Source organism: Ovis canadensis, chromosome 2 (genome assembly GCF_042477335.2).
Source record: "Ovis canadensis isolate MfBH-ARS-UI-01 breed Bighorn chromosome 2, ARS-UI_OviCan_v2, whole genome shotgun sequence".
Taxonomy (NCBI): domain Eukaryota; kingdom Metazoa; phylum Chordata; class Mammalia; order Artiodactyla; family Bovidae; genus Ovis; species Ovis canadensis.
In genome coordinates, this window is record NC_091246.1 from 2,989,603 (window position 1) to 3,013,127 (window position 23,525).

At 39.2% G+C, this 23,525-nt stretch overlaps 1 protein-coding gene across 1 annotated transcript in view; it reads left to right on the forward strand.

Annotated features, from left to right (window-relative positions):
* The window catches only part of MEGF9 (multiple EGF like domains 9), an 84,208-nt gene that overhangs the window by 55,578 nt on the left and 5,105 nt on the right, over window positions 1–23,525 (forward strand). Inside the window, exons 3-5 of the mRNA XM_069575265.1 lie at window positions 9,774–9,913; window positions 21,293–21,436; window positions 21,936–22,205. Coding sequence (XP_069431366.1) covers window positions 9,774–9,913; window positions 21,293–21,436; window positions 21,936–22,205 — 554 coding nt within the window. The remainder of the gene's footprint in view (window positions 1–9,773; window positions 9,914–21,292; window positions 21,437–21,935; window positions 22,206–23,525) is intronic.

Sequence of the window (23,525 nt, forward strand, 5' to 3'; positions counted from 1 at the left end):
GAGACGGACAGGACTGAAGTGATTTAGCACGCACACACGCACAGAGATGTTAAAACTCTTAAAAAGCTTGAGAATGATTAAAACTTAATTGCATCTGTAGTAAGAGAAGGGGATGCAGTTGAGGAGGGCTACATAAGGGGCTTCAAATGTCTCCCTGCTGCTGCTGCTGCCAAGTCGCTTTGGTCGTGACCGACTCTGTGCGACCCCAGAGACGGCAGCCCACCAGGCTCCCCCACCCCTGGGATTCTCCAGGCAAGAACACTGGAGTGGGTTGCCATTTTCTTCTCCAATGCATGAAAGTGAAAAGTGAAAGTGAAGTTGCTCAGTTGTGTCCGACCCTCAGCAACCCCATGGACTGTAGCCCACCAGGCTCCTCTGTCCATGGGGTTTTCCAGGCAAGAGCACTGGAGTGGGGTGCCATCGCCTGCTCCGAATGTCTCCCTAGTGGATATCAAAGTTTTGAATGTATTGTTCTTTAAGTTGTATTATCTTTAAATTTGTCTACTTTTGAATGAATACAAAATTTAATAATTTGAAAATGAAAATTGAAGTACTTTCCAAAGTTATATCAATAAACTTGCTAGGGGGGTAAAAGAAAGCTTTGCAAGGAAACTGGCTGAAATCGGGACATTTGCAAATAGTGCTAGATACAAGTAGGAAACTAGAGCTCCCAAATCTTGGAATCATACTGAGACGGATTGGAAGCAATATCTCATTTCTTGGGCAGTTATTTTAAAGTCTCATTCAACTGGAGATATTTAAATGACTGATGACTGAGCCAGCAGAAGACCAACATAAAAGCTTCTTCTAGGAGTTTTGCAGGTCTATGAAGATGAGCACATTAAATCCTTCTGAATTGCTTTCATATGTATATAGAAGTAACCTAGAATATAGGAGAAAAACATTGTATTTGTAGGCAGACTTAGGCTGTAATTCTGATTACCCTCTGGCTGTGTGACCTTGAAAACTGAGTCATTCATATTACTATTTTCTAACAATTGGGGGTATTGAGAATATTATTATTTTACCATATAAGGAGCTACTAAAATTGGGAAGACACTTAAATACATAAACTGAGACAATTTTTGAAACAAGTATTCTTATTCTTATTTTTCAGATGTGGAAATTTAACTTGCCCAGTAATCAAACAGCAAGAAGCTGACAAAACTGAGGCTAATGAACATAATATTGTAAGAGCAAAATTAAGTAATGCATAGATAAATATTGCTCTGTTGCGCTCTATTTATAACCCTATAGTAGGAATTAAGATTCATATTATCCCCTGACCACTCCACTCCTTAGAGGGTTCAGAACTCAAAGGCTTAGTTAGGTATAAAGGACTTGGTCCTCAGTTACTGTTAATATCAACATTTTGAGCTAAACAGGTTTTTGTTTGCTCATCTGGAAACTAAACCACTATTTATGCTGTCATTTCTGTGAGAAAATGAGTTCTAAATTCTAAGAACTACAAGTTAATTTTTAGAACACAGTGTGTACACAAATTAAGTATTAATAATTGTCCTTTTACTAAGCAAAACTTTTATAATGGTTACAAAAGACTACAAGTGTTAACATATGTGAGAAGCATAATCTTTTCAAGAACATGACACTGGGACTTCATGCTTTTTCTCTTTTCAAAATGGCTTTTGAAATGCAGAAATCTCCATCAAATAATGGAGTAATTGTGTGGGTTTGAGAATTCCTATGGCTGTATTTCTTCCATTTAAAAAAAATGAAGGAAATAAGAAATAACTGTCTTAGTTTAAGTTTGCTTTCCCAAGTTGTGGCTCTGGAAATATGATACTTTTATTTTTTTTTGCCATTAAGTTTTACTTCTGACTTTTCAAATAAACTTTTAAATTTGATTTTGGTAAGATCAGCTATCAGAAATATTTTTACACTTAGGCAATGCCCTTTTTGAGTATTAAGAATTCTGCCTGAATATGAATTTCCTCTAAAAATATTTTAGACTATTTGCCCTCAAAAAAACAAGGAATGTTTCGCATAATAGCCCAATGTTTTCAACAATAAAGCTATCTTTTTTCTTTCTTCCAGAAAAGCAGCTTTGGTCATTGCATAATAGTCTTTTCCATGATTGTAGAAAGACAGAGGAACACTAAATGCAAATTGTCTTTTGCCAAATTATTGAGTTTCTTTCATAAAAAGGAGATACTGTTTTTTCATTACCTTTACAAACCGCGAGTCAAACGTGAAATTAAGGATTGTTAACTGACTTTTTGTTTTGTTTATTTTCCCATGTAGAAGCTTTTTCTGGTTAGAAAAACTTTCACTAGCTGCCTCTTAATACTACTTTTAATATATTGGGAGAGCTTACAAGTAAGAAATTTCCTCTTAATTTCAGATTCTATTTTGACTAACAGTTTAAGTCTCATTCTAAACTAAATTGCTTTTAGTTATTGAAAGAGGCAGAAGAAGAAAATTAATACACTTAATTTATTTATCTGTTTCTGTCTCTTGTCCTTTCCATGTCATAGTGCCAACATGTATGCTGTTTGAAAGAGGAGGAAGGAGAAAAGGCAAGGCTTCTGAATAAATTAATTTTCCCTAATTAGAACTATATCTTTATAGTGACTATGACTGTTTATTGATAACATGATATCTAAAGGTATGCCATCATGTAAGTTATAACTTATAAATCTTAGGAAGAAAATAGATAATGTTTTTGATAATATAAAAAAATCAAGACATTTGGCAATTTAGAAAAAATTACATCAATTTAGCTGGCTGGTGCAAAAGCATATCAGGTCTCTCTGGCTTTGGTCCCACCTAATATAGGATTTTGCTGATTCTCAATTTTTAAATTTTCTTCCCCAAAACTGTTTCTACCATGTGTTCATAATGTTCTCTCTTTTCCGAGCCACATTTTGGCTCCAAACTAGTAGTTACCCCATAAAGTCTTGCCATTTTTCTAGGTTTGTTAACAGAATTTTAAACATAAATAAACTTGTCTGTCTTTGCCTACTCGAGATTCTAACTGATCTTCTTTATAATTCACACAAAAAAATAAAAATAAAAAAGATTTAGGACCCATTGGCTTCATCTTTGTCATTCTTTCATTGTTTTAAATACTGATTATGTGCCAAACACTGTGCTAAGCACCCTGCATATGTGATCTTTAATCCTCACAATAACTCTACAGAGTTTGGTCTAATTATCTTCATTTTACAAATGAGAATACTGAATCCAAGACAATAAGTACTCACTCGTAGCTAATTAATAGCAGAGCTGGAATTTGAACCAAGCTCTCTGTGTCTCCTCAGGCTATGAATTTTCCATAGACTCTGATACCTCCCTTCCTGCGTCCCACCCTTCCTACCCTACTAAAATGATGGAAATTCTGAAGATTCTCCACCCACTCATCTTAAACAAAACAGAACCCCTAAAATGATATTTTGGCTAGTACTTGTGTGACATAAATATGTACTATATCTTGAGATGATACATCTTTGAATTTTCTTTTGAAAAATGAATCACTGCATATCAGAAAATGCATTCTTTGTTTACATTTTGAGAGAGATTTTTTTCAGTGTTTATAATAGTTGTTCACACCTGTGAATGTGATAAAATCTATGCTAAGCACTGACATTGTTGCAGGAAGAGGGACCCCTTCCAGAGCCTGAAACTGGGCTCTTGTCTAACCCTCAGAAATGAATTGTCCGAGGAGACACATGTGCTGACAAAGCAAGAGATTTTATTGGGAAAGGGCGACCGGGTGGAGAGCAGTAGGGTAAGGGAACCCAGGAGAACTGCTCTGCCGTGTGGCTCACAGTCTCGGATTTTATGGTGATGGGATTAGTTTCTGGGTGGTCTTTGGCCAGTCATTCTAATTCAGCGTCTTTCCTGGTGGCGCACGCATCGCTCAGCCAAGATGGATGCTAGCGAGAGGGATTCTGGGAAGTGGACGGACAGGAGGTATCTCCTTTAGACCTTTCTCAAACTCTTCCAGTTGGTGGTGGCTTATTAGTTCCGTATTCCTTATCAGGATCTCCTGTCATAAAACAACTCATGCGAATGGTTACTATGGTGCCTGGCCAGGGTGGGCGGTTTCAATCAGTGCGCTTCTCCAAACATGATCATTTATAATGTTTTCTTGACTTCTTACGTTGCAGAAAGGAGGACTCCTTCCAGGGCCCGAAAGTGGGCTCTTGCCTAACACTCAGAAATGAATTATCTGAGGAGACACATAAGCAAGAGATTTTACTGGGAAGGGGTGCCCAGGCGGAGAGCAGTAGGGTAAGAGAATCCAGGAGAACTGCTCTGCCACATGGCTTGCAGTATTGGGTTTTATGGTGATGGAATTAGTTTCTGGGTTGTCTTTAGCCAATCCTTCTGACTTAGAGTCCTTCCTGGTGGTGCATGCCTTGTTCAGCCAAGATGGATGCCAGCAAGAAGGATTCTGGGAGGTGGTTGGACACATGGTGTCCCTTTTGAACCTTCCCTAAACTCTCCTGGTTGGTGGTGGCTTATTAGTTCCGTGTCCCTTATCAGGATCTCCTGTCATAAAACAGCTCATGCAGAGGGTTCCTGTGGTGCCTGGCCAGGGTGGGCGGTTTCAGTCAGTGTGCTTCCCCTAACGACACTATAAGAAAATCTGATCATTCTGTCTGGGGTAATTTAAGGGTGCATAGTATGTGCTTAGTTATGCTTAGTGTAGCTGAGTCCCACAGTGTTTGTGCCTCCTTTATAAACGATTCCATGGTCACCTTTCTGACACAGCTGTCCGTACTTCTTTAGTTCTTTGTGCCGATGGTACTAAGTTGCTTTAGTTGTGTCTGACTCTGTGCATCCCTGTGGACCGTAGCTCATCAGGTGCCTCTGTCCATGGAATTCTCCAGACTGGAATAGTGGATTGGGTTGCCATTTCCTCCTCCAGGGGATCTTCCTGACCCAAGCTTCCAACCCGTGTCTCTTACGTCTCCTACTTTGCCCTGCGGGTTCTTTGCCTTTAGCACCACTTGAGAAACCCCAATTAGTTCTTTACTAGCAAGTAACTCATGTCTATAAAAAGTGATGCCAGATGAGGAAATTCCATCTTAAATTCTTGGTTAGTTGATGTCAGTAGTATAGATTTCTAACTTTTCAAAATCCAGTTCTGTGCCCTTATTCTCCAGATATGAAGATGTGAGTCTGCTTCCTTCATTTTAAATCTGTGGATAAGCATAAGTGGTCTATTAACAGGCCTTTTTTTTTTTTCTTTTGCTTTTTTAAAAATTTCATTGCATTTATATCATTGACCTTTGCTTCAAAAAGCATTCAGCAGTCTTTAACAGAGGGAGACCATGAAAGGGGGTGTTGTAAAGGCTTTATTCTATAAAAGAAGTCATACAGGGAAAGCTTTATATTTGCTGAGTGATTTAACCCTTATACATGCAGAAGCTGGCCACGGGCCATGAGTAACATGGTGGAAAGGCACTACTACTTGCAGGCCCCCAGCCATGTTTCCCTACTAAAGTCTATATTTTTCAAAAGAGAGAGAGAAAAAAGCACCTCCTCTCTTGTTGTTTTAAAATCTACCCAAGAAAAGTGATGCATGGTATCTAGACTAGTCAATTGCCTTGTCAAGATTCATAAAGTCACTTAAAAAAGAAATCAAGAACTGAGGAGCATATTCTCCAGGGAGAAAGATGCTTGCTTAAATCAGTCTTCTGAGTGCCTAGAGCAGAATTATGAAGGGAAAGATCACTTATAGGAATAGCAACTACTTTGGGAGCATTGGCTGTATTATGCTTATGAGATATTATTAGGTGATTGGGTATTCCAAGGTTAATACATTTTTCTTATAGACAGTGAATTGGGCAGACAGTGTCATTAAGTAGCTGTTTATCTTTCTCATTACCAAATAATCTAATATCTATAGAGAAATGGGGAGCAAACATATTTTGATTAACATTTTTAAAGGCTTGGAAACTGGCTAATGAAGTATTGTTAGCCAGTCTCCAAAAGGCACATTATATCCTTCATGATTTTCTGACAGTATAGTGGGACTTAGCAGTTGACTGGTTCCTTCTTGTTGAATCATAAGGTAATCCTGAACTTCATTCTTTGATGAATACAGGTTTACTTTGCTAGACCTTTAAGTGCCTCAGGGTATTTTTATGTAAGACTGTAAGTATGTATATAGGTAGGGTTTTGTGTTTTTTTCCCAGTTGCTTTCTTTTTTGCAGTTACTTGAGTGACATGCTTGGAAACGTACATTTCTGTTGAAATTTTAAAAAGAATAATCATCTTCTCTAGTATGATTGATACAGACTTTAATTAAGATTAACTAAAATAAAATCACTGTGGACGCAGGCTGCAGCCATATTAAAAGATGCTTGCTGCTTGGAAGAAAAGCTATGACAAACCTAGATAGTGTATTGCAAAGCAGAGACATTACTTTGCTGACAAAGGTCTGTGTAGTCAAAGCTGTGGTTTTTCCAGTAGTCATGTATGGATATGAGAGTTGGACCGTAAAGAAGGCTGAGCACCAAAGAATTGATGCTTTCGAACTGTGTTGCTGGAGAAGGCTCTTGAGAGTCCCTTGGACAGCAGGGAGATCCAAGTCAACCCTAAAGGAAATAAACCCTGAATATTCATTGGAAGGACTGATGCTGAAGCTGAAGCTCCAATTCTTTGGCCACCTGATGCAAAGAGCTGACTCCTTGGGAAAGACCCTGACGCTGGGATAGATTGAGGGCAAGAGGAGAAGCGGGTGACAGAGGATGAGATGGTTTATGGTGTCACTGACGCAATGGACATGAGTTTGAGCAAGTTCCAGGAGACAGTAAAGAACAGGGAAGAACAGTGCTATAGTCCATGGGGTCACCAAGAGTCAGATATGACTGAGCGACTGAATAACAACAAATACATCAAAATCTGGGCTGTGTCTCTGAGAACCTTGGGACTTTGCTAGGCTGCAGTGTCTTCAAGCGGAAAAACTCTCAGATTTGTTAAGGGAGATCTGAAACTTACAGGCAGTGAGAAGAGAGACTGGGTTTATTCTGGGCAAGGCAGAAACAGCTCACTGGGGTCAGAACCTAAATAAATGGTGAATTGTGGTGCTTGGAATCTACAGAATGAAGCTTGATACCCAAGTGGGTATCAGATTATTTGGCAGGCAAATTTATTGTACAAATTTAGAGTTAAACTGAGCAGAGGGTAGGTAGCATAGTGGGAAAGGCTGGCTTTGTATAAATAAACCTGCCTTTATTAGGTGTGGACAGTAACTTTAACCCTTTGAATTCCCTCAGTAGTAAAATGAGGGTTATGACCACCACCTTATAGAGTTACTTTGAGGATTAGAAAGAATATGTATTTATTGACATAGGCCCTAAATGAATGATCACTTATTGTTTTTATCATCATCACCATTTCTTTCAGATGTTTCCATTTTACATTTTCTGTAAAATTGTTAGTCAAGAAATTGCATAACCTAATATATTAGGCAGCTTTAAGATAGAAATACAGAGTTTGATAGGTAACGTCTCAGGATATAAGGCTTTAAGATATGTTAAGTATTTATTATTTACATAAGCATGGGTTTCTTTCCTTTCTTGACTGGCTTTGAGTAAAGCCCTAAAAATATACTGTGTAGAACTATTTTTCTGTTCCTTTTTGGCATACCCTGGGATATTGCGAAGAACCATGGGTTAAGTGGGAGAGAGAAGTGAATTTCAACTATAACTGCTCAAAATAGTTTTTTTAGGATAGAAGGCAAAAGCCTTGTTATTTAGACCAGGGCATGCTGATAAACAGAGAGGCACATCTGAATAGAAAAAAAAAAAAAAAAACTTAGGTTTGTATACTATAAGTAGAATCCACACAGTTGAAAGTTGCTTTAGTCCCATTCTGCAAATTTTGACCCAAAGTTCCAATAATGCTCAAATTTAGAACTTCTATTTTTATTACAGAAATAGGAGTATGGGAAGCAGTAGGGGATTACTTTAACTGACATCTGTAAAAGCTGTGTAAGTATTAACAATTTTAGTTTGGGCTCCTAAAGTAGAATGAACATCCCCATAGGGGCTCATTATTAGGAGCTGAGTCTCTAAAATAATTATATTGAGATACAATTCTACATTATATTGACTCCCATCCAATATGACTGGTGCCAGAACTCTACTGATATGAATTCTAAAATTTTGATGTCCAGAATGAGCATGTAAAGAAGAGTGACACTGTTGGAGAAAAGGGAAAAGTACTTGAGCTGTTTTGAGAGTCCTGGTAATGAGTGCAGCCTTTCACCTTTCTTTTTCCCTCCCGGTGCTTAACTCTAAAGCTCAGTGTGTGTATTGAGCATTTATTCATCAAGCATATATTAATTGTCTACAACAAGCAGGGTACTATGCTAGACTCTGAAGATAGCAAAGTGGCTAGGGTAGGGTCCCTGAACTCTACAAACTTACCAGGTGACAAGTATGATGAAGACAGTTAAGGCAGACCCTTCCTCTGCTCATGCTCGTCTTGAAAGTGTTAGTTGCTCAGTTGTGTTCGACTCTACATCTTGAAGATAACTTGAAAAACAGCTGCATGATACGGCCTTTGCTTTAGGCCTTTAACGGTCTAACTAGAGTTACGTATATGAAAGAATGTAGAAAAATCCATGATTAGGAATAAAATGTACAGTATAGAGAAAGTGCTGTCTGGAGGCCAAAAGAGCTCCGTTGACCAGTCAGGGAAAAGTCATGGGAAAAGATGAGGCTGAAAGTAGGAGAATGTCTAAGAGAGGAAGAAGAGGGAAGATATTGTAAGAGAGACGACTATAGAGTAAATAACAAGAGATACTTTGGTGTATAACACCTGTGGTGGATTCATGTCAATGTATGGCAAAACCAATACAGTATTGTAAAGTAAAATAAAGTAAAAATAAAAATTAAAAAAAAAAGAAAGTAAAAAAAAAAAAGAGAGAGAGATACTTTGGAAGAAAATCTGACCAAAACTGGTGGTATATTGAATTTGAATGAGTGAATGGAAGAGCATGGAGTCGAGAGAGAAGAGTTGAAAATTAAAACAAAAGTTTTAATATCAGTGATTGGAGAGAGATGATATCACTGATGTAATGGACATCTAAGGAAAGAAAACAGGTTAATAAGAAATGGGACACTAAATAAAATATTTTTATTACTTTAGATTTTTAGTCCTTTTTTTGGTGTTGAAGCATGTTTATTTGGGTTTAATTTAGAAATGAATAGAGGTCCTCATTACAGTCATATTCACTTAGTTGTGAATTCCGGTTAATTGCCAGAATTGTGTTAATACAGCATTGGCCTACAGTAGAAAATCATATTGAGTTTCTAGCACATTCATTAGAGTCCTTATTTTTATATTTTTCAACCAAAAGCTAGACTGAGTGGGACCTGGGTGGTTTTTCTTCTCTTCTTCAGATTGGGCAGTTTGGGTGCTGGGGCAACGGTGGATGATTTGGGGGTGACATGCGGCTGTGGTGCCCATCCTATACCCCAGTGCTTTTCGTAAACAAAGATGTTGAAGGACCAGGCACTTGGAACTCCCCATGGTTCCTTTATCATTTATTCTAAACTATCCAAGTGCAGAGGATTAAATTGTCAGAAATGATTAGTGTTATTGCCATGCTAATTGAATTAATAGTCATGAAGCTGCTCAACTTATAATTCAAAATAAAAATCACTCAGTATGTATAGTAACTAGAATCTAGCTGACACTATTTCTGCATTAAGATCATCTGTGATGAGATGTTAGGCAACAAAACCTTCAAACTGATTTATTTTGTTCATTGTCTTTGCTTTTATCTGCAGCTCTGGGAAATGTCAGTGCAAAGTGGGTGTCACTGGCTCTTCATGCGATAGATGCCAGGATGGATATTACGGCTTCAACAAGAACGGCTGCTTGCCCTGCCAGTGCAATCATCGGTCTGCCAGCTGTGATGCCCTCACAGGTACACCCTTCCCTTACTTTCTTATGTAATTAGTCCATTGTTCTTTTCAGTTTGAAGTCCTTCTTCTCTGAGTTAATTCTTCCCAAAGAGTTTGTAAGGATCTTTCTCTTCTAAGTAGGATGTAATAGGTCATAGCAAGCCAAACTTCTTCTACAACAACTATATATATATATATATATATATATATATATATATATATATATATATATATAAATTTCAAAAATCATATTGGTTGGCAACCCATGGAAGCAATGAAAACTATATGAACTAAAATTCCAGAAAGGGTAGAACTCTTCCTAAGTAAGCTGATGCTCACCAGCCACTTTCCTTCCAAGGGACATTTGCCAATTCTGGGCAGAGACTAAGGAGTGGGCTTGGTCCAAGTAAAAGGATTCTTCTTGAGGAAAGATACAAGAAGAACTTTTGGCAGTTATTTGGGGCTTCCGTTATGAATTGGAAACTAGAGGAGCCCTAAACACAGGCCAGTTTTCCCATAGGACGTTAAGTGACTGTGCAGGAGATGGAAGGCTGGCCCAAAAGGTAGAAAGAAATTTCTCAGTCTGATGGTGCTTAGGAGACAAAATCTTTTTAGAAAGAAAGGGCCTGCGACAACATATGACCACCTCTCTGAAGACACTGCCAGATTCAAAAGGCAGATTCTGTGGGATTTAGGCTCACATCCATCACTCACATTGTAGATCTGTTGCAGTCTTTCATGGCTGAGGAGACACACACCTGCTGGGCTCTCAGTCAAAAGCCTTAGAAGGCTGCGATCAAGCAGGAGTGACGGGCCCTGGGTGAACTGCCTCACACTAAAATGGCATTCATCCTCAACCTGTCTCAACTTCTGACTGAACTGGGGCGATCCTCTCATTACATCTGCTCCTCTCATTACATCTGCCTAGCAGAGGGAATAGGAATCATCTGTGGTTCTTTTGTACACTGTATCTGGCAACTAAAACAGGGGACACTCCTGAGGTAGGAAAATGTGGCCAGTAATAAAGAGAAAAGCAATGGAAGCAGATCCGCAGATGACCCAGGTATTCGAGTCATCCTACAATGAGTCCAAAATAACTAAGGTTAATATTTTAAGAAAATAGAGGAGAAAACAGACAAAATAGGTGAAAAGAGGCAAGATTTCAAGAGATTTGTAGTCAAAAAATAATCAAAAAAACAATCTAGAATTGAAAAATAGAACATCTGAAATTACCACCTCACTGCGTGGACTTAATAGTGGTCTACAGTGTGTGCTGTGAAGACAAGGTCACATACTATTGTAGACAGCGAAGACAAGGTTAGTAGATTCAGATGCAGTTCAGCTTGAAATATCCGAACTGCAGCATAGAGAGAAAAAATGCAAAGGAAAGAGCAGAGCAGAAAAGACATGGGATACAGCCAGAAGGTCTCACATAAGTGCACGTGAAGGCTCAGAAAAAGGAGAGTGATACTGGGGCAGAAGCAAATATCTAAAGAGATAATGGCCAAGAGTTTTCCAAATTAATGAAAGAGACCAACTCACAGATTCAAACAGCTCAGCAAACCCTAGGCAGTCAGGAATAAAGAAAACCATATCTAGGCAAACTTGGTTAAACTGTTAAAAACTGGAGACAATTAACTTCTCTGGTCTTCAATTCGTATTCTTTCCTAAATCTTATTTCCTAAACCTTTCTAAGAAATCTTTCCTAAATCTTCCTAATCTTATTCTTTCCTAAATATAAGGACTAGAGATACTTCCTTGGAAATCTTTCTTCCCCCCAACAACAAAAATCAGAACATACTAGTCTGACAAGTAACAAGTGTTTTTATGAGATTAAGGTAGCAGAATATTTGAACAGAAAGTACTCTGGAAAAAAAATCTGTGTTGAAATCTTATTCTTCGTTTTAATCCTCTAGTCTTCAGTTCAGTTCAGTTCAGTCACTCAGTCATGTCTGACTCTTTGCAATCCCATGAACCGCAACACACCAGGCCTTCTTGTCCATCACCAACTCCTGGAGTCCACCCAAACCCATGTCCATTGAGTCGGTGATGCCATCCAACCATCTCATCCTCTGTCATCTTCTTCTCCTCCTGCCCTCAATCTTTCCCAGCATCAGGGTCTTTTCAAATGAGTCAGCTCTCTGCATCAGGTGGCCAAAGTATTGGAGTTTTAGTTTCAACATCAGTCCCTCCAATGAACACCCAGGACTGATCTCCTTTAGGATGGACTGGTTGGATCTCCTTGCAGTCCAAGGGACTCTCAAGAGTCTTCTCCAACACCACAGTTCAAAAGCATCAATTCTTCGGCGCTCAGCTTTCTTTATAGTCGAACTCTCATATCCATACATGACCACTGGAAAAATCATAGCCTTGACTGTGTTGAAATCTTATTCTTCATTCTAATCCTCTAGTCTAAGGAGAAACAAATTGATTTAGAAGAAATTGTGTTATTTTTTTCAATCACACGATCTAGTCCCTGCCTACTTGCCAGTTCTGTCTTATGCTGTTCTTTTTCTTTACTGTTCGTGATCCAGTCACACTGGCTTCTATTTCTAAAATATGTTATGTTCCCCTGTCCCAGGGTTCTCGCAGATAATCTTTCCTCTGCCTGGAATGGTCTTTCTAATACACTTGTACCCCCACTCCTGGCCCCTCTGCTTTATTAAACCATATCCTTCCTTCAGGCCTTCAGCTAAATGTTACTTTCACTAGGAAGCAGTTTATGCTCCAAGCTAAATGACAGTTTTCCCAATTATACACTCTCATATACATTTGTATTTTTTCATAGCACACATCACAGTTTATAATAATATATTTTATTTATGATTAAATCATATATGGTGTATTCACTACATTGTAAGTTTCATATCAGTTTTGTTCACCATTTTACACGTTTAGCTTGAAAATTAGTCCATAGTATGAGTGCAGCCATGAAATTAAAAGACACTCCTTGGAAGGAAAGTTATGACCAACCTAGATAGCATATTGAAAAGCAGAGACATTACTTTGCCAACAAAGGTCCGTCTAGTCAAGGCTATGGTTTTTCCAGTGGTCATGTATGGATGTGAGAGTTGGACTGTGAAGAAAGCTGAGCGCCGAAGAATTGATGCTTTTGAACTGTGGTGTTGGAGAAGACTCCTGAGAGTCCCTTGGACTGCAATGAGATCCAACCAGTCCATCCTAAAGGAGATCAGTCCTGGGTGTTCTTTGGAAGGAATGATGCTAAAGCTGAAACTCCAGTACTTTGGCCACCTCATGCGAAGAGTTGACTCATTGGAAAAGACTCTGATGCTGGGAGGGATTGGGGCAGGAGGAGAAGGGGACGACCAAGGATGAGATGGCTGGATGGCATCATGGACTCGATGGACATGAGTCTGAGTGAACTCCAGGAGTTGGTGATGGACAGGGAGGCCTGGCGTGCTATGGTTCATGGGGTCACAAAGAGTCGGACATGACTGATTGACTGAACTGAACTGAACTGAAGTATTACTAACTTTTTGTTGGATGAATGACCAAACAAATGGGAAAACTTACAGAGGAAAGATGAGTGTCAGTCCTGGATGACAGAAACGCCTCATCTTGTTGAGTTGGTTTAAATCGCTCCCTAGTTCATCTGTGGTACCAGGAAGCAGTCTACACCTCTGGTTCCCATTTCTGATTTTCCTCATGGCAGTGGGGTAGCTCTCGTAAATGTCACGTAAATCCTAACCTATTTTTGCTCAGGAGATAGTTTAAGGCAAAAGAAATCCTTTTCATGGTTATGATTTCTAAAGGCTAGTAATAAGACATAAATGGCTTCTCTGTTTGGAAGTATAATAAAAGTGGAATCTAACATGGGAGAGTATGGATACTCCGTATGACACTGTCAGTTTAGTACAAAATCAGTCTTTGCTTTTGTCTCAAATTTTGAAGACTTTGTGTCCCCAGCAGTGTCCTGGTACACAAGATTGCCCTCTGGTGGCCACTTGCTGCGTTTTCAGAGGGCTTACTCCCCCTACGCCCCTCATCTCACCTATACCTTATATTTTAGATTGAATTAGATTTTTTAAAGTAACGTTTTTGTGATAAAATATATTGAGAAAAATATTTTAGAAAGCAATATGTATCAGAAGTCTTAAAAATACTTCCCTGATTAAGTAGTTCTTTTTCCCAGAATCAATTTTTGGGAAATAATTCAAAATTCATAAAAAGCTTTATGTTCAAAGATGCTCACCACAGTGGCAGTTATAATTCTAAGAAATTAGACAACTTTACTTCTAACAACAGAAAATGAAGCAAATCCAATACACTATAAGAGCACAGGAAATGAAATCTTGACTTACCTTGGACTGATGGCTTAGTCTTCTCACTTAGGAGTTTGGTATTATAGCAGTAACTGCCTAATGGTGTGTTATGAAGCTTCAGTGCAGTATGTTTATACAGAGCCTGGCTCATTACAAGCAACAATAAGTGGGCTTCCCAGGTGGCTCAGTGGTGAAGAATCTGCTTGTAATTCAGGAGACTCGGGTTCAGTCCCTGGGTCAGAAAGACCCCCTGGAGAAGGAAATGGCGACACACTCAGTATTCTTGCCTGGAGACTCCCATGGACAGAGGGCCTGGTGGGCCACAGTCCCGAGGGTCCCAGAGAGTCGGACAGCAACATGAGAGGGAGAATGAAGCAGGACATCCAGTTACATGTGCCTTTTTTAGCTTGTGAAAAAGCAAAACCCAAAACTGCTCTATATAAAAGAGAGATTCAAGGAAAAGTATTCAAAATCTTAATAACAGATTGCTTCAATAACTTTTTTTGTATTCTTTTATGTTCTCCTGTATTTTTATAGATTTTCTTTCTTCAACACATATTTCCCTTAAAGTGGAGGTGGGTGGACTGTTATTTTTTAGCTGAAATTTTATGCTCACATGGGCTTCCCTGGTGGCTCAGCTGGTAGAGAATCCGCCTGCCATGCGGGAGACCTGGGTTCCATCCCTGGGTTGGGAAGATCCCCTGGAGAAGGGAAAGGCCACCCACTCCAGTATCCTGGCCTGGAGAATCCCATAGCTTCTGTAGTCCATGGGGTCGCTAAGAGTCAGACACAACTGAGCAACTTTGACTTCACTTATGTCCACATAGCATATACTTCTTTTTGAGAATTTAAGGTGCCTTCGTGTATTCATAGTGTCACGTGGTGAATACCTTGACCTCAGCAGCTTGGTGGACTTGACCACTCCTCATCACTCAGTGACCTTCTTCACTTTAGAATATCACCCATTCCCCCCCTTTTTTCCATGATCAGTTCTGCTAGGTCTCCTTTTCAGCTGTAAGCACTGGGTTGTCTCAGAGGTTTGTCTTGACACATTCGTCTTCTGCATTTATGCTGTCCCTACATGATCTCATTCAGTCCTTTGAATTTAAATGCCATCTGCAAGTGTTCTGATGACCAGATTTCCATTTCTCCCTTGATCACTACACTCAAAAGTCTAACAGTGCACTTGACATCTTCACTTGAACACTCTATGTGGCATTGTAGCCCTAACGCATCCAAAACAACTCTTTGTTTTACTCTATAAGCTAAGCCTGCTTTGCCCCTGGTGTTCTTCCTCTGGTGACTGGCACCACACGAGTCCCATTTGCTTTTCCTTTCTGTAAATATCCAGGGCTTCCCAGGTGGCACTAGTGGTAAAAAGCCTATTTACCAGTGCTGGAGACATGAGGGGTGCGGGTTCAACCTCTTGAGTCAGGAAGACCCCCTGGAGGAGGGCATGGCTACCCGCTTCAGGATTCTTGCCTGGAGAATGAACAGAGGTGCCTGGAGAGCTTCAGTCCATGGGATCACCAAGCAGTGAACACGACCGAAGCGACTCAGCATGTGCGTGTGCGTTGTAAATATCCAGTCCGCCAGCAAGTTCTGCTCAGCCTGCCATTCAGCGTGACCTTCTTTGCCGTCCTCCTTGTCTAAGCAACTGTCACCTCTTGGAACTGTTTTCACTGTCTCTTATCTGATCACGCTGCCCCTTTTCTTGTCCTGACCCTCTGAGCCCCTCTCTACCACAGTCCAGTCTCCACATAACAACCAGAATGATCTTTTAAAAATGTAAAACCGGATCATGTCGTTCCCATGCTCAAACCTCCAAAGGCTTCCCATCCCTCTTCGAATAAAATTCAAACTGCCGTCCATAACTAGGTTTTCCTGGCCTCTGGCTTCCTCTCGGGTCTTACGGTGATTCTGCTACCCGCTGCCTTGTTTCCTTAGGCCGTCCTCCTTTCTGTTTAACAGGATCAAGTTTGCCTTCTGCTCAACAGAGAAGATTAGGCATTTTAAAAAAACATAGCGAAGTGACTTGCTGCCTTTCTGACAGGTTATATGTGAACTAGAGATAGTGAAATAAAGAAAGAAAAGGCTTCTTACAGGTGGTGATTTATGTTTTCAAAGGTTTGTCACTGACTTTGGTTGGAAAGGAACCCTGCATTCTTTGCTTTGGCCAGTTGTTTTCTTGGTCACCCCCACCAGACTCTTTTGCTGCTGAGCTGAGGAGCGTGAGGTCATCTTCAGGACACTCGTTCCCTCTTTCTTTGTTCCTTTGGCTCTTTCAGCAAAGAAAATGTGAATTTAAGAGAGTGTTGTTAGATTTTGGAGGTTGCAGGCAAAGCATAATGAACAAAGTTACATTTCAGCTAATTCTCATAATATATCATTTATCATAATTGAAAGATTCTCAAGTTTCAGGTTTTAAAAGGAATTTAGATTTCATCCGGTTCAACTTTCCTAATTTACAGATGAGGAATTTGAAGCTTAAAGAGAAAACACTGTATCCTATGGAGTAGTTTTTCACTCGCCGAAATATTTACATATATTAAGTCATTGGGCAGGGAGTTATTATTCCATTTTACAGATTAAAAAAGTGAAACTCAGAGAAGCTATTCGCTGAAGGTTCACTCAGAGAAGCTTCCCTGGTGGCTCAGCGGGTAAAGAATCCACCTGCACTGCAGGAGACCTGGGTTCAATCCCTGGGTTGGGAAGATCCCCTGGAGAAGGAAACAGCTACCCACTCCAGGAGTCTGGCCTGGAGAATTCCATGGACTGTATAGTCCATTGTGTCACAAAGAGTTGGACACAACTGAGCAACTTTCAGTTTCACTCAGAGAAGCTATTTGTTGAAGAGGTTCAGCTGAGAATAGAACTCATATCATCTGACATTAAATCATGATAATGATAAATACATATCATTTTTCTTATGCTATGTTGCCTCCCAAAGAGGATTTGTAAGCTGGTAGAAAAGCAGATTCATAGTATTAGTTCCTAGTATAAATGGATTTTAAAGTTATCTTTATTTTTATTATAAAAATCAGTCTTTAATTTTGTACATGAAATGCTTTTTAAGTTGCATGCTAAAGTCTTTGACTATGTGGATCACAACAAACTTCTTCAAGAAATGGGAAAATTCTTCAAGAGATGGGAATACCAGACCACCTTACCTGTCTCCTGAGAAATCTGTATGCAGGTCAAGAAGCAACAGTTAGAACCAGACATGGAACAACAGACTGGTTCCAAATTGGGAAAGGCTGTACATCAAGGCTGCTTATTTAACATATGCAGAGCACATTGTGAAAAATGCCAGGCTGGATGAAGCACAAGCTGGAGTCTAAATTGCCGGGAGAAATACCAGTAACCTCAGATACGCAGATGACACAACCCTTATGACAGAAAGTAAAGAGGAACTAAAGAGCTTTAAGTGAAAGAGGAGGGTGAAAATGCTGGCCTAAAACTCAGCATTCAAAAAACGAAGATCACGACATCCGGTCCCATCCCTTCATAGATGGCAAATAGATGGGGAAACAATGGAAACAGTGACAGACTTTATTTTCTTGGGCTCCAAAACCACTGCAGATGGTGACTGCAGCCATGAAATTAAAAGATGCTTGCTCCTTGGAAGAAAAGCTGTGACCAAACTAGACAGCATATTAAAAAGCAGAGACATTACTTTGCCAACAAAGGTCCATCTAGTCAAAGCTATGGTTTTTCCAGTGGTCATGTATGGATGTGAGAGGTGGACCATAAAGAAAGTTGAGTGCCGAAGAATTGATGCTTTTGAACTGTGGTGTTGGAGAAGACTCTCGAGAGTCCCTTGACTGCAAGGAGATCCAACCAGCCCGTCCTAAAGGAAATCAGTCCTGAATATTCATTGGAAGGACTGATGGTGAAGCTGAAGCTCCAATACTTTGGACACCTGATGTGAAGAACTGACTCACTGGAAAAGACCCTGATTTGGGGAAAGATTGAAGTCAGGAGGAAAAGGGGATGACAGAGGATGAGATGGTTGGATGGCATCACTGACTTGATGTACTTGAGTTTGAGCAAGCTCTGGGAGTTGGTGATGGACAGGGAGGCCTGGCATACTGCAGTTCATGAGGTTGCAAAGAGTCGGACACGACTGAGTGACTGAATTGAACTCAGTTCTTGAAATATTTTATAACATGCATGTGATATACTTTACAATGTATTAATTTTATAATCAGAAAAATTTGAGATGTTAAAAATAATAGTGATAAGTGCACAGTAGAAACAATTTGAAAGTTAGAGGGGAAAAAGCACTCACCTGACAGTCGCCCCTCACATCTGTGGTGAGCATTCTGGTGTATTTATGTTTGATCTGTCTGTATTAATTTTGTTTATTCTGTGGCTGTGTTCCAGGTGCATGTTATTTTTAAACAGTGATGAGTTTTCAAAAACCCGTGAATTCTATTGTTATACTTGTTTCATCCTTACTTTTGAGATGACATACTCACCATGTAGAGCTATTTTTTTCTTATTAACTTCTCATTGCAACTTATGGCATAAAACAAATCAAAATAAAAAAAATTTTTCTGGAGAAAATGTAAAATGCTCTAAAATAAATGGTTTAGGAGAGTGAAACTGTATTGTGATAAGCAGAAAGACAGATGCTTGGGGTCTTTTCTAGAACAGTAGAAAGTCCCAAAATAATAAGCATGTAGGTCCAATAACATTATAGGAGCAAAATATTATATATGTATAATTATTTCCATTGAACGTTTTTAATATGAGGAGAGCAGGTAGACAGATTTTATACATAAAGCAAGTTTTGTATTTTCCAGCCTGCAGAACAATTTGACCTTTCACATTATTTTATTTTTACAACAAAAATGTACCGTTTCCTAGTATGTATTTTTCAGCTATCTTTATCATCACGAAGATACATAGCTAAAGAGGGATCAGGATACAATAGATCTGGGAAAAAATCAGTACCTGAAGTGTTCATCACTATATGAGGATATACTACTTTGTTGCATATATGAAATATATCATTTGCATATCAGACCTCAAAAATTATATGATTAAAAGTGATATTTACATGCAAATGTGATTTAAGGATTAAGTGTTCATATAAAATTTTTAAAAAATGTCTTTCTAAATAAGTTCATGAAGTTTCAAAGAACTTTGCTGTAATTGCTCAAGAGTTGAGAGTTGACATGTACGTTAATAATTGTAGGTATGTTAATCATTCTTATAGTTTTTCAAATCTTATTCCAGTTGTCAGATCATTTTATTACACAATCTCATTCTGTCTCTTCTTTTTTTGTAAATATTTCACTAGTAAGGAAGAGGAATCAAATAAAACTATTTATGATGGTCTTAGCATTGTACTGTAGTTAGCTTAGCATGTACATGTTTCATTGTCTTCCTAGATTTCTGTATAGACTTGACTCATTTCTGTGATAGTAGTTCTGAGTGTCTCTTTGAATGTAAATTATACCACATGGTTTCGTTCCGTTTGTAGACATTATGCTCCTTCAATGCCCGTCAAATGTCCTTCCTAATAGGGGACCAAAGGGTATTATTAAGACACACAGAACTTTGCTTGCCTCCTTCCTTTTCATTACGGTTTACATTTTTATTTTAAATTTTAAAATATAAAGCCATATGGAGCATTATATAACAAATACTCACGTACCCCCACCTAGGAAACTATTAACATTTTGGTATTTTTGTGTAATAGAAAATTTCAGATAGAGTTGGAGTCCTTCCGTTTGTTTTCTTCCCTACCCTCATTTTCTTCCCTCCCTCTACAGAGATAAACAAAGCATAAAACTTGCCTATACTCTCTCAGTCTATAGTTAGTTTTTGTTGCATTTGAATGTATCCCTCTGCCTAGGGTATCATGTATCCATTTGCTTAGTATTGTTTAGTGTGGCTTTTGAATTTTCCCTTCAGTCAGTCGGTCAAGGGCCTTCCCTGGCAGCCCAGTGGCTGAGGCTGCAGGCTCGGTGCTTCCAGTGCAGGGGAGGCAGACCTGACCCCTGGCTGGGGAGCGAAGATCCCATGTTCCTTGCAATTTGCCAAAAAAATTTTTATTTTTTAATTTTTTTTGCAGAGGAATAAAATGTTGAGTTGAGAGGGACAATCTCTGAACATAGAATTAATTACAAAGCATAAATCACTCTTTTAAATGAGGGTAATATGGATATTTTAGATAAACGCAGCTAAGAAAACTCAAGGCATAAGAAGGAATTGTGAGAGATGAAGATAGAATTAATATATACTGTTTTCATATATTTAGGTCAAGGGAGGAGTGATTATAGTTCATATGCTCTGAGGTTCTTCCTGTGGGGGGTAAAGTTATTGGTTAATTTTGGATGTAGGTTATTTTATACATTTTTATTTTGCTATTTTTTAAATTTATTTTAATTGGAGGCTAATTACAGTATTGTAGTGATTTTGCCATACATTGACATGGACCCGCCACGGGTGTGCGTGTGTCCCCCATCCTGACCCCCCCTCCCTCCTCCCTCCCCATCCCATCCCTCAGGGTCATCCCCATGCACCGGCCCCGAGCTCCCTGTCTCATGCAGCGAACCTGGACTGACGATCCGTTTCACATATGATAATTTTTTAAATCAATTAATTTGTACAAAATTAATTAAGCACTCCTTTTCTATGTATTATTCTGCAGTTTGCTTTTTTCCACATGATGTTTGTAGGATTTATGTGTATTCATACATACAGGCCTAGTTTACTTATTTAGCTACAGAATCGCAACCAAGAAAACAGCACAGTTTATCTGTTCTTCTTTTAGTAGATCTTTAGGTTGCTTTTTTTTTTCTTTGCAAGTTGTTGGCCTGCTTTCGGTATGTAGTCAGTCAGTCAACAAGGGCTTACTACAGCTCTAGCCATATGCTCAGCCTTTCCCTAAAGAGTTTACAGTCTAGCAGGGGACCGGAACTGTAGGCCTGTTCAGTGTAGACGTGAGATGGGATAGAAACTGAATGCTGCATGCAGCCTGTGTTGCGTGACTTTTTCTGGTTTCCTCTTAAGGTTTTTTTGGTTTGCAGGTACATATAATTTATTTAAAGTTACCATGCTTTTGGAGTACATCTTTAACTTCTTAAAATGATTTGCTTCTTTTAGGTGCTTGTTTCAATTGCCAGAATAACAGCAAAGGGGATCACTGTGAAGAATGCATAGAAGGATTTTATCAGAGTCCTGATGGCTCGAAAGAATGTCTTCGCTGCCCTTGTTCAGCAGTGACATCTACAGGCAGTTGTATCATAAGTAAGGCCTTTCTCTAAATACTCATTTTTAGAGGAAAAATCAGTGAGTCAGTGATCAGTAGGTAGAAAGTTCTAGATGCTGTAGGTGAAAGGGAGTTATAAAAACAGTAAAGCTTTGCAGTAGATGCATTTGTGAAATGAGACACAAAGGAGGGATGAGGAAGTTGTTAAAACTGTATTTTATCCTGTCTTACATGATTAAAGAGGAAGAAATAAAAGAATTATGAGTGCCTCTCCATCTCAGTTCCTCAGATTCTTTAGATAAGGACACTTCTTTTGTTCTCTACCTAAACAGGTTTTCTGGACAGTTGATAAATAAGGTGTAAATTGTTAGTTTGGATTCCATGTGTTTCTTAAGTTTGAGAGGAGATAACAGGCAGGGGCTGTAAAATGTTTTTTTGTGTGTGTGTGTCGGTGGGTGGGGGGAGGTTAGCAGTAGTTTTGCATTTTGAAGCAACTTGAAAGTGTACTAAACCATGTTGGTGTTCTTGCTCTTTTAGAGCTGGGTGAATCGGCACCTGAATGTGTCCAGTGTAAAGATGGTTACACGGGCCAGAACTGCAATGAATGTAACAACGGCTACTATAATTCTGACAGCATCTGCATGGAGTGCCAGTGCCACGGCCACGTGGACCCGGTGAAGACTCCAGAGATCTGTAAGCCGGAGAGCGGGGAGTGCATCAGCTGCCTCCACAACACCACTGGGTTCCGGTGTGAAAACTGCCTGGAAGGTTACGATCGAGACCTTGAGGGAAACTGCATCAAGAAAGGTAAAGCTCCACCTGAGGGTGCAAACTTAATATCTTAACTTAGCAATGAAAATGTCAGGACAGCTACTTTTAGCTTTGTAAAAGCTTCCAGTCCCACCAGAGAAGTGTTTTTGGGAAATAGATTTTGGTAGAGATTTGCCCAAAGAGATTCCCTTCGATTCCCGCTGCTCTGCTGAGACTCCAGAGTCAGCTCCAGAAACGTGAGGAAGCCCGTTGCAGTGTTCCCACACCCTCTCTTCATCTGTTTTTATTTTAATAATTTAAAAGTCCTGTCATTTTTTTTATCTTTTGCTTCCTGTATTCTCATCACTTCCAGTGATCATCAAAGATCTTTTTAAGTAGAAACCTATAACCTCGCTAGAAGTTAGCTGAGAAATAAGAATTTATTCCAGCTTCTGTCCTAACTTTGAGCCTAAGTTTTCCCACCTGATGGAGGAAATAGTAAAAATATTCCTTCATTTTTGAAAGAAAAAAGTTACTCATGGCAAAACGTTTCTTACAGGGAATTTCAGTAAGGGTTCAGATAAAAATTAATGATTGGAAATTCAGGATGAGTTGGGGATATTCAGACTTTCTTAGCTCTTCTATAAAATGTTCTTTGACATTCTGACAGAACCCGAATCCTGGGCTGATACAGTCTCCCTGTGGCAAGAATTAGTCTTTTACCATTTTCTTGATATCCTTATTCTGCTGTGATCAAGGCTCAATCACTCAGACTGGACCCTGTCCCTAGTCCAGAGAGCCTGTCGCTCAGTTCTCTTCCCCACTGGAGGCATATGCCTTGTCCGTATTTAGCTGACCAGACTATGGTGACTTTTCTCATTAGCTATTAGGGAATGCAAAACACGCCTCTTTTTAGGGTGGGTTGATGTGGCTGGCTGTGGTGATGAATTGTAATGACAATAGGGATCGTTTTATCGAGTGCCTAGTATGTGCCAAGCACTATGGACATTAAATGTAATGATGTTGTATACTCTATTTAATCCTTCCCAAGGACTCTGTAAAATCGATATCATTATTCCCATTTCATAGGTGAGGAATCTCAGTTTTAAGAAGATTGACTCACTTACTTATTGCTACACAGTTCTACTTGATCCCCAAACTTCTGGTATTTCTCCTGAGCTATGCTGCATTAGAAGCACAAAGTATAGTACCTTAGTTGTAAAATAACTATCATCTATATAAAGGAAAAATCACTGTGCTGGCAATGGCTGTTTTCTCTCTCAGCTGATGTCAACTATGGCCATTTAAATTGTGTTTTTCAGAAGCAACTAGAAATGCAATTTTCCCTATTTTGTTTTTGCCCCCATTAAAGAGAAT